We start from the raw sequence: 10,682 nt of genomic DNA on the forward strand, positions 1-10,682 counted from the left end.
TTGCATAGGTTTCTATGGCGCAGAAATGCCGATCCAGTGCAAGCGTACCATAGAAATCTATACAAAGCAACAAATCTCGATTCCGATGCAGTGGACGCGCAGCTTTAGGGTGGGATAATTTTACTCGCATCGTGGTGTGATTTCGATTGTTCGCTTGTTGACTAAAGGGACATTATTGTGGTAAAATGGTGTCTATTCAATAGAGATATCAAACGATAGATTGGCGAAACTGGTGGTACTTAATAAAAAGACGTATAAAAATAATTTATTTAACACAGACAATGTCTCAACTAATTAACTAAGTTCTGACCTTGTCCAGGCAAAAGACGAATATTTAATTTAATTTACGACTTAGGATATTAGATTATTTTATTTATTTAATTCTAGTCTTAGGTACTTACCTATTGTAAGCTTTACCTCTCATTTTATAATTTTCACACTAATTTATTTACCTAATTCACTTTTGCACTAAGACATACAAATTATGCCGACGATGAATTTCTTATGAAAAAATAATAATACGGAAGTTAAACACCTTCGTTGGATTAAAGAAAACATTGGAAAGTGAATATTTATACTGGCTCACTTCTACCGTTCATTTATTTTTTATCTTGCCGTGTGTCAGCCAGGTGCTTTTTGAAATATTTCATAACATATTGGTTCCGTCGCTAAATGACTTGTGATTGTGAAGTAAAAATGTTACGTGCTTTTTCAGTTACTACTCTATAGTAGTCTGGGGCATTACCTACCACTTAGGTCAGTGTTTCTCAAACTTTGGGTCGCGACCCCCAAGGGTCGCAGATGCCCCTTAAGGGGGTTGCAGTATCTTTAACCCTTTATAAGGCCCCATTTATTGGAGCATACTACCACAGACAGAATCAAAAGCAGCTATCGAATACATACCTGACAAAGAATATTTTTAAAGCAAGTCGTATTTTTAATATTTACAATGGAAATTGTGACGTATTATGAAAGCAATAAGGTTCAGTTTCCAACTCAATGCAAGTGGTATCTAAGTTGCCTCTGCCTTATTAAGGGTTAAAATACTCTCACCGTTGTTGTGTTTGATTATTCAATGTTTGTATTATCAACGTAGGATAATACCTACAAATAACTGTACTTAAGTGGAGGTAGGCAGGGGGTCGCCAAATATTTTTCAACCAAGGGGGTCGCGTCCTGAAAAAGTTTGAAAAACACTGACTTAGGTAATTAAACAGCTATCATCATCAAATGCGAATACCCTCAGCGTTTACCTGACAGCATACATGGCCCGTTATAAAGTTCTGCTAGGTTCTAAACATTGTTTGCTTTGTTTTTTTGCCGTTATGGTAACTTAATAACTAGTATCCAGAATCTTCTTCGCTCGTGTTGTCAAAGTCGGTGATGACTCCGTCGTACATGTCCCTGATGACTCCCTCTTCTTCGTTAATCTCGTTATAGGTGCCTACGTGCTTTATCTTTCTCCAGTCTATGCGCACTTCGGGCTCGAAAAATCTGTGAAATATAAATTATGTGAAATTCATTAATTCTCCCGTTTTCCTGTGTTTTTATTCTAGTCGCGTTTAAATTAAATTCTTGAGTTATATTTCGACAGTGAGAGAATTGTGTGATTTTCTTTACAATGCTGGGCCGCCAAGCTTAGAAACTATGAATGAGCAAACGTCGACGGTAATGTACCTACATACTTATTGTTTGTGTGTGTACGTGGTTTTTACACAGGACCGAATTTAGAGATCTTGGTGCAATGTAGAAATGTAAGGCAAAAAAAAAATTGTAATAAACGGAAAAGCGGCTGACCCGGCGAAATTTGGATATTTTTTTAAACCTCCCTTGAGGCCCCGGGGCTATAGCCCTGGATACTCTACTATACGGCTCTGAATTAAATAAAAAAAAACCGCATTCAAATCGATTCACCCGTTTAAGAGCTACGGTGTCACAGACAGACACACACACACACACACACACACACACACACACACACACACACACAGACACACATAGCGGTCAAACTTATAACACCCCTCTTTTTGCGTCGGGGGTTAAAAAAAAAACTAAAACGTGGCGTGAAAATTTTTGGGGAAAAATGTTTGAAAGAGTGTTCTTTCGATCTCCATTACTTTATGAGTATTGCAGATTAGTTTTAAACCCCCGATGCAAAAAGAGGGGTGTTATAAGTTTGGCCGCTATGTGTGTGTCTGTCTGTGGCACCGTAGCTCTTAAACGGGTGGACCGATGTCAATGCGTTTTTTTTTTATTTGAAAGCAGGTTTTCTAGCGATGGTTCTTAGACATTTTTTTATCAAAATCGGTTCAACCGTTTTATTACTTTGACGGGGATTTTCCAACTTTGTTGTTTAGGTTATCTGATTTATTTTATTTATTTATTTTTTATTCGACTGGATGGCAAACGAGCAAGTAACCTGATGATAAGAGATTACCACCGCCCATAGACACCTGCAACACCTGATTGTTTGTATACCTACGTAGATTTTTACCATTGGTATTTTCAGTTCAACGGTGCGGTCTATAAATCACTGACTGAAAAGCGTTGATTACATTGAGTTTTGAAAGTCGACGAGTGGGAATAATACATTGACTAGTGTACTTCGTAATTATATGGCAAGGAAACTTTGAAGCCCGCAATGTAATGTGTCTTACTCGGTGGTTTTTACTCGCTCGTTCTGGTGTGGCCTCACGAATAAGCCTCAAATCGTGAATGTTTAATGTATTAGCGGAATCAGGCAGCTGGGCTGTATTTATGGATATTTGTAACATTTTATGATTGCACGTATGAATTTATGTTATTAAACTAAATCAAATGTGCTACTGTGTTTTATTTTTTGAACTTTAGGGCCTATGCTAGCGGGCGCGTGCGCAGGTAAAGGTGCGTCTACGCTAGGCGAACCGAGCACGAGCCGAACACAATGAGGGCTATCGCGTATGAATTCGCCACTAGAGGCGCTAGTGTAGCGTGAGGTCTCCGAAATGTCAAATCTCATAGTTTTTGGGTGAGCTACGTGGGATTATTTATAATTAGAATAATTTTGTGAATATTTTGCAATATCTGAAATTAATTAAGTATGGCAAATATGCGTTCCGGGGCAATGAATGTATGTGTTTTGAGACAGTTTTGTCTTTCGGAAACCTTTTTCCTCCCTTTTTTCCGAACAAAACTGGGACAACGCAACACTGTGGTATGCTCGATATTTTTATGGTACGGTTTTAAGGTGTATTAAATATGATTTTAATCTAAACTTTGTTTTTACGCCCGTAATAACAGACTTTGAAAGCCATACTTAAAAACCTCACGCTACAGTGCGCCATCTAGTGAGACAAAAAACGATAGCCCTCATTTGTCTAATGTGGACCGGCTTACAGGCCTCGAACGAGCGCGCTGCGAGCGTTTCGTTCGTGCTCGGCTGCGTTCCGCCAGTTGTCGGTTTTTTGACGAACACAAAGGGATTTGCTTCGCGCTCGCAGTGCGCTCATGGACGTGTCCACACTTGACGCCGCGAACGACGAAGCCGGGAACGGCCCCGCTCTTAGAATCTCGCGCACCTTAGAATCCTGCAGGGCTACTCCGAAACTCGAAACTCGAAGTTCGTGTCGTGCGGTCCCTTTGACACTTATACTATTTAATACGAGAGCGAGAGGGACGGCACGATACGAACTTCGAGTTTCGAGTTTCGTAGTAGCCCTGCTGCTCATACGGTTTAACCCCCGACGCAAAAAGAGGAGTGTTATAAGTTTGACCGCTATGTGTCTGTCTGTGGCACCGTAGCGGGTCGGTTAAACGGGCCGACCGATTTGAATGCGGTTTTTTTGTTTGAAATCAGGGTTTTTAGCGATGGTTCTTAGACATGTTTCATCAAAATCTGTTCAGCCGTTTTTGAGATATTGAACTTTGAAGTGACAAAGTCGGGTTCTCCAACTTTTTCTTGGTTAGGTTAGGTTATTGAATAGGCGTCAGCTAGCGTATACCCTTATACCTAGTGCTATCCACAAAGACGCGTGATTTTGTCAAAATTAGACATTAATGACATTGTGATAAGAATCACGGCACGCGTCATCGTGAATGACTACCTATAGGCTGTAGTTTAATTTGCCCTATGTCCCACTGTTGCGCACAGGCCTCTCAAAATGAGGGCTGGGCCTTAGTTCCAATGCGGGCCCACGGTGAATTGGGAACTCCACAACTGTTGCATTGCTTTGCGGTGAATGCAGGTTTTCTTAACCGTACCTACCTACAGCTCATGTAAAATTTATATAATCTATATATAATCAGAATCTCAGAAACGGCAACGATTTCGATGAAATTTGGTATGTGGGGGTTTCGGGGTCTTATCTCTGGGAAAACGCTGGTTACCGAGTTTTAGCCGGAGCGGAGCTTGGTCGCCCAGGTATCATTAATATGAGTGAGTCTCACTTTAGTTTCATGTTCAAATAACCGTGTATTAACTTACTGTTTCACGCATTCGAAGAAATTGGCCATGAACCTGGTGTTCAATGTGTGGACGAGGTTGCTGAAGCCGGTACAGTTCTTCCACTGGGCATCGGGAGCCAGCAGCATGCCCACCACTCGGCCGGACTTGCAGACCAGCGGTGCCCCGTACATGCCCTGAAAAACAAGATAAGACCTAGCCTGAGGGGCTACTACGAAATTTGAAAATCGATGTTCATGTCCGTCCCTCTCCTTCTTGTATAAATAGTTATTTGTGTCACAAGGGAGCAAAATGGTGTATTTACGGCGAGGGCGTACATTGAATCCTGAATGTAGCGAAGGATTCTACGATAGAATCGTGAGCGTAGCGAGGGATTCTAAAGTAGAATCCTGAGCGTAATGAGGGATTCAAGTGTTAACGCCCAAGATGAAAATAAATTTGCTCCCGAGTCGCTCATACAACTTTTCACACCGAGCATTAAGAAACTTGAAAAAAAAAACAATTCTAAATATTATTAAAGAACAACCAGCATAGAAAATGGCGTGGCTTTACAATTATCAACTTCAAAAAATGGAATTTGCAATAAAACACTTAGAAAAGCCTTGAACAGAAAAGTTGCACTTTGCTCCCTCTCGTCAGGGAGGAAAAGTTACTTTTCTGAAGGAGAGGTGTGAAAATAATATAAGTTAGCTGGACGGCAAGATACGAAGTTTGAATTTTGCACTTCGTAGTGGGCCAGAGTTGAAATTTTTTGGTAACAGTTTCATTTTTAATACAAGCAAAATTTTGTTTCTGCTGACTGTATTTTATGTTGACTATACTTGTATTGTCACCCAAACTACATTTGCATACCAAATTTCAAGTCATGCCATTAACCGTTGAAGAGTTCCGTCCTGTGGAGACGCTCGTGGCTAGACTACCAGGATGTCACTACCAGATTATTTATTGTACAGTTACGCAATTTACATAAGTATACCAAATTTCAAGTCAATCTAACTACTGTAAGTTGGTCGAATTTAATATTTTGTAAGATTAGATTACAGACAGACAGACAACGGGACAGGTGAAACTAAATAAAAGCTTGTAAAAGCAGGGCCGGATTTAGCCATCTAGGCACCCCAGGCTTTGGCGTCCTTTTAGAGAGCGACAAAATGGCTGGTCAACGTAACCAAAAGATAGTCATTAAACAAGGTGTGGTCATACAAACCAAACTTATAGGGTACTTTCAGTGGTCATATTCGAAGAAACTAGAAATTTGTTATGAAGGTACCTAATTATAGCACCACCAAGAAGAAAAGTCTGAAATTCTCATTTTTAAGCCTGTCTATAGATGTCAAATCGAGTTACTCTAGCCCTAAATAATCTATGGTTAGTTTTAACTGACCTCTGACGATTTGTGTTTTTATTAGACCCTTCTATATGTCGATTTCATATGGGTCAAAGGTAATGGGCCAAAATTCCCCGACTTCACGGTAGGTACTGACATAATAGGTACATACATATTATGTATGCACCTATTATAAGTGTCATTAATCGTTTAATGTGTGACTTACGTGACATGGTTGCGCGGCTCTGTCTGGCTGCAAAAATACAAAATTACTCAATTCTAGCCCAAAAATACATTAAGGAAGTATAAGACTAGAGACATAGGTAATATTGGTGTAAGAAATTGACACTGCACTGCCCAAAGTAGACTTGTCCTTTCAGTTAGATGGCCGAGGTACCATCAGCCTAATATAAGGTCTCTACTACCCTAAAGTTGATAATCGTTTGCATGTCACTAAACAGTAATGCCAATAGACGTGTCTGTCAATTTGAAAGTTCGAATTTAGCGGCATATTCATTTGATAGGAACTTGTTTAAAATTTAATAGACCACTTATTTGGCCGATGTACCTACTTACCTCACTCACCTCACTAGTTCACTATGACGTGACTATGACAATGTAAAAAGAAGTAAGTCATTAAAAAGTTTGTATAAGTAGGTAACTAACATTATGCATATAAACGTGAGTATGTATGTTAGTTTGTTACTTACGCATTCACGCTTTAAACCCAGTTTAGAGAACGAGTACGAGTGTTCAATCGTGGGCTGTGCTATGTAAAATTAATGCAACTTGCATGATTTTCCTTGAAGGACTTAAACTTTAGACTCAGGCTTTAGAACAGACTTAGTGCCAACGCTAGCTGACGCGGTTTGCACGGAGCGGGTAGAAGCCTATTGAAAAATAGTGTGAGCAGCGCTAACAGCCCGCAAATCGAAGTTCCTATCTTACCGTCCCTCTCATTCTCGTATTAAATAATATAAGCGCCAGCGGGACAGCAAGATGCGAAGTTCGAATTTTGCACTTCGTAGTCCAGGGCCAGGTCTTACGTCTCTAAAACACCGGAGATCGGATTTACTGAAGAAACCCATGTAGCCGAGATCTTCCAGGGCGTTCTCGAATTTCAGCAACAGCGTATCGCAGTAGGATTGCTTCGTGACCAAATTCAGAAACTGTAGACGCAATTTTCTACGTATCAGGAACTTCTGTACTGGATATATTTCGTCCTGAAACAAAAATTTTAATTATTTATTGAATCGGTACCTACTTTCTGAAGGTCCAAATTAATGAACTATAAGAGTTAAGTATTTCTCAAAAAGTTGTCCCGTCGTGAAATTGTCAAGAAATCAGTTTTGTCAAGAAATTATTAACCCTATGGACGAGATCATAAAACATAAACTATTTACTATATAAAACATCCAAAATATCTTGACGCCAGAAAAATGACACGAAATCTTGTGTGGAAAAAATCGTAATTTTGTAACTACATCAAAACTTTCTATTGGATCCAACAACAAAGATTATCTTTCTTTTTATCACTTTTACCAGCTTTTACCACAAGGTTTTGTATACATTTAAAAACAATATTACTTATTTTTTGTGGTGAAATAAATACTTATGTATTTTTTTAAATAAGTGGACAACTGAAAAATTTACAACTTTTTGTGAAATAGTCATAAACAACTTTGATCACCCACAGCCTTACGATAGCTTCATCTATGCAGTCTAACATCTAAGCTAGTAGCACGGTGAACGATAGTGTTGCTCTGATGATGATCTCCGGTAGAGCTCGAAACTTGTCAGCGTAGTCTGATCCTGTCTATATGTAATATCATTGCTTACAGTGTTTTTTTTTAAAACCGGCCAAGTCAGAGTCGGATTCGCGCAATAACATGCACACGCTGTGACGCCACGAACGCCAGCGGGAAGTAGTAGGTACAGTCACCAGCATTAATATCTGCCACAACCGAGCGTGCAAAAATATCTGACACGTCCTTCCGGCCCTAGAAATAGAGTCGTATCAGATATTTATGCACGCTTGTTGTGTCAGATATTGGTGCTGGTGACTCTACTTAGCAATACCTACATCATGGTTAAAGAAGTGCCAGCCGATCATGATGCATTCGTCCTGAAGGCTCAGTTGGTCCTCCCCCAAGAAGTCGATGTCGATGGCACGCGTCGGAACCTCCGCTAGTGCGTCGGGGACCTTCCTTTTGAGTAATAAGAGAGCTGCCGATTTCTGCAGCAAGTAGCCTCGGTCGCCTGTCACGTTGGGCACTGAAAGAAGATGAACCTAGAGGAGCTTCTAATGGTTCTTTGCCTTTTCCCAACTCACGATAACCAACTGTTTCATTTGTCAAACTGTTACATTTCCAAACTCACGATTTTCAATGAAACCAGTTTTTTTTCGGAACTTTCATAAAACAAACTTAACCCAACCTACTGTGTTCTATGAAAGTATAATAGTATAAGAAAATACATTCAGAAAATTGTATGGTTTCTAAGAAAATTGAGAACTGGGAAATGAAACATTTTGGCAAACAATAATTCTGCGAAAAGGCAGGACTGCTTTTAATGCATCGATTGCTTTGAAAGCATAGTTACGCCATAGTAGTGGCATGTAATTAACTACAGAGGGGCTACTACCAAACTCGAGTATCGCAGTCTCTTTCACTCGCGTATTAAATGATCTAAGCGTCAGCGGGACGGCAACATAGTATGTTGGCGAGCGTTGAGTTGAGTTGCGTTAAGCTGCGTAGCTGTGGGTGAGCCGTGTTGAGCTGCGTGGCGTGAGCTGCGGTGAGCTGCGTGCGTGAGCTGTGATAAGCTGCGTTGAGTTGAGGTTGTCACACTGTAGACAACAGGCATATGTAGTTACATGCTAGTGGTGCACGGTGTGGTTAGTCTGGCCTGCTGTGAGACTGTCTTGGATGTCTTCGAAGGCTGCGTTTGTGTCCATTGTCGGGGTCACCAATGTGGGGGGAGGCTCCAATAGAGAGATCTCTCTCCAGGCAGGTGTTATGCCTGGGGACCGAAGTCCGAAGGAAGAGCGTCGGAACTTGTATATATGCGACCGCGTTGAGAAACTTCGATAGCGCGATGTAGAACATGGTCGGAGTTTCTATTGTTGTTCACTAGATGGCGCTAGGAGTCGCTACAATATGTTGGTACGCTATCGCATTGGATGCCCTGTAATGATGGTGTAATGTTTTATTAAATAAATAAATATAGCTGTTGCCCGCGGCTTCGCCAACCATTAAAACCTTTCCTGACAATAACGAACACAACAAAAAAATAATTAGTGAAATCGGTACGATTAAATTATATTTATATACGAGTATAATATAATATATAGATGATACATATACTAGCGATGAGCCTAGGCTTCGCGCGGGTATAGTTTTTGGGGAATGGAAGCTGAAAATGCTTTTGATTAGAGACTTTTTTTAAATTATACCATTGAGAAGCGGGGCGGGTCGCTAGTGGCATATAATTAGGTCTTGATGAGTACTCACATCTCGGCAGAATGACCTTAGTGACTTGTACCCTTATGCCACGCCGGACGTGCCGGTAATTCGTCCCGCAGACCACGTTGATAGGCCTCGTGTCACGGGCTTCTTTGGGGTCGGAAACGCACACAGCCGCGGTCAGGACCGCTGTGCGGGACACCAATGACCCCACGCATAAACCCCGGTACCGGGACTCGAAATATACCTGAATAAGTAATTAAAAGTTTATTCAGGTCAAGAAAATTATTATTATTTTTGAAGGATAGGTTTTTCTCATCTCTAAGCTGTTATTAACTACACTTATGGGTTATCCGCCAAGTAAATGTAGCAAGAGTTGTAGAATATTTAAGAAGACTGCCGAGGGTTATTTTCAGGGTCTAGTTGCATGAACTTTCTCACTATTCTGCATTATTATTATTAAGGGCCTGTTCCACCACTCATTGATAAATTTTATGTGACAGATCTTGCCGTCTAGTCTTTATTAATTCGGACCAAATAAACAGACACAGACAGTTGAAGAATCTACTTCAACTTACTTACAATAAATGGAAGAGATCCCAGAGGAGGCTCTGCTGGCATTCTTCCTGTACATTCTAAACAACAAAGTCCTGTAAAAAATATACTGGACTTTAGTCAAAACATACCTAGGTGATAATCTACTTCTATCAATTATACCAAAGAGAGCGGGGCTAAATGCTGTCCCTTTGATTACACAATTTACCCTAAACTTGGCACTTGGCAGTGTGTCTTATAAGATACACTGCCAAGTTTAACATAATTTTAGATCATCTTTTTGTATTTTTTTTAAGTTAATTTTGTAAGCTTTACAAGAATGCAACGAGGCTGGAATTTAGTACACTTGTCTCAACTTGCCTTACTTAGGGCCTATGCTAGCTGACGCCTATAAAAAACTATTATAAGCACCGCTAACTGCACGCGTCGTGTGCGATTGTACCTAATATAATTACCTACTATAATTAGTATAGGTACAAATAAAATGTGTACTGAAGTTACTTGTTATAATTAGCTATGTGATTTTGTAGAACATACCTAGCACAGCAAAAATCAACACTTTGTTCATAGTTCAAGAGCGTAGACTAAATTAAAATGAAAAAGGATTTAATTTAATTACGGAACGAAACGGTATGAATGCATTTCTAAACATACGTTTGATTAGATTTACAGAGGAAAGGGTGCGATGGAAAAAAAGGTACAATCAGCTTCAAAATAGTTAGTCAACTTATGTGTTTACAAATGTTTTAAATTATATACTTACCTAAAGGATTTCGGTTACGGCAATTTGTATGGTAACACTTTTTTTAAAGACTGTCTTTTGAATGCATTGACAAGAAGTTTCATTTTTTTCACTGCTCCATGGAGTAGACTTGAATATTTCATAGATATTAAT

The 10,682-nt window shown here is 39.9% G+C and overlaps 1 protein-coding gene across 1 annotated transcript; it reads right to left on the reverse strand.

The window, feature by feature from the left end:
* Positions 1-253: 253 nt before the first annotated feature.
* LOC141436564 (ovochymase-1-like) lies at positions 254-10,439 on the reverse strand. The gene is made up of 8 exons (XM_074099570.1): positions 10,325-10,439; positions 9,815-9,882; positions 9,281-9,479; positions 7,852-8,042; positions 6,815-6,991; positions 5,995-6,021; positions 4,463-4,617; positions 254-1,494 (listed from the first exon to the last, which is right to left on the reverse strand). Exons 1-8 carry the CDS (start codon positions 10,353-10,355, stop codon positions 1,341-1,343), a joined length of 1,002 nt encoding a protein of 333 aa, XP_073955671.1. The 5' UTR covers positions 10,356-10,439; the 3' UTR covers positions 254-1,340.
* Positions 10,440-10,682: the final 243 nt, after the last annotated feature.

This window comes from Choristoneura fumiferana, chromosome Z, assembly GCF_025370935.1.
Source record: "Choristoneura fumiferana chromosome Z, NRCan_CFum_1, whole genome shotgun sequence".
Classification (NCBI taxonomy): domain Eukaryota; kingdom Metazoa; phylum Arthropoda; class Insecta; order Lepidoptera; family Tortricidae; genus Choristoneura; species Choristoneura fumiferana.

Coding starts and splice junctions, on each gene's coding strand:
- LOC141436564 (XM_074099570.1), bottom strand. CDS start 10,355: ATGAACAAAGTGTTGATTTTTGCTGTGCTAG. Junction 6,992..7,851: donor GGCACTTCTTTAACCATGAT/GTAGGTATTGCT, acceptor TTTTTGTTTCAG/GACGAAATATATCCAGTACA. Junction 4,618..5,994: donor GAGCCGCGCAACCATGTCAC/GTAAGTCACACA, acceptor CTTGTTTTTCAG/GGCATGTACGGGGCACCGCT.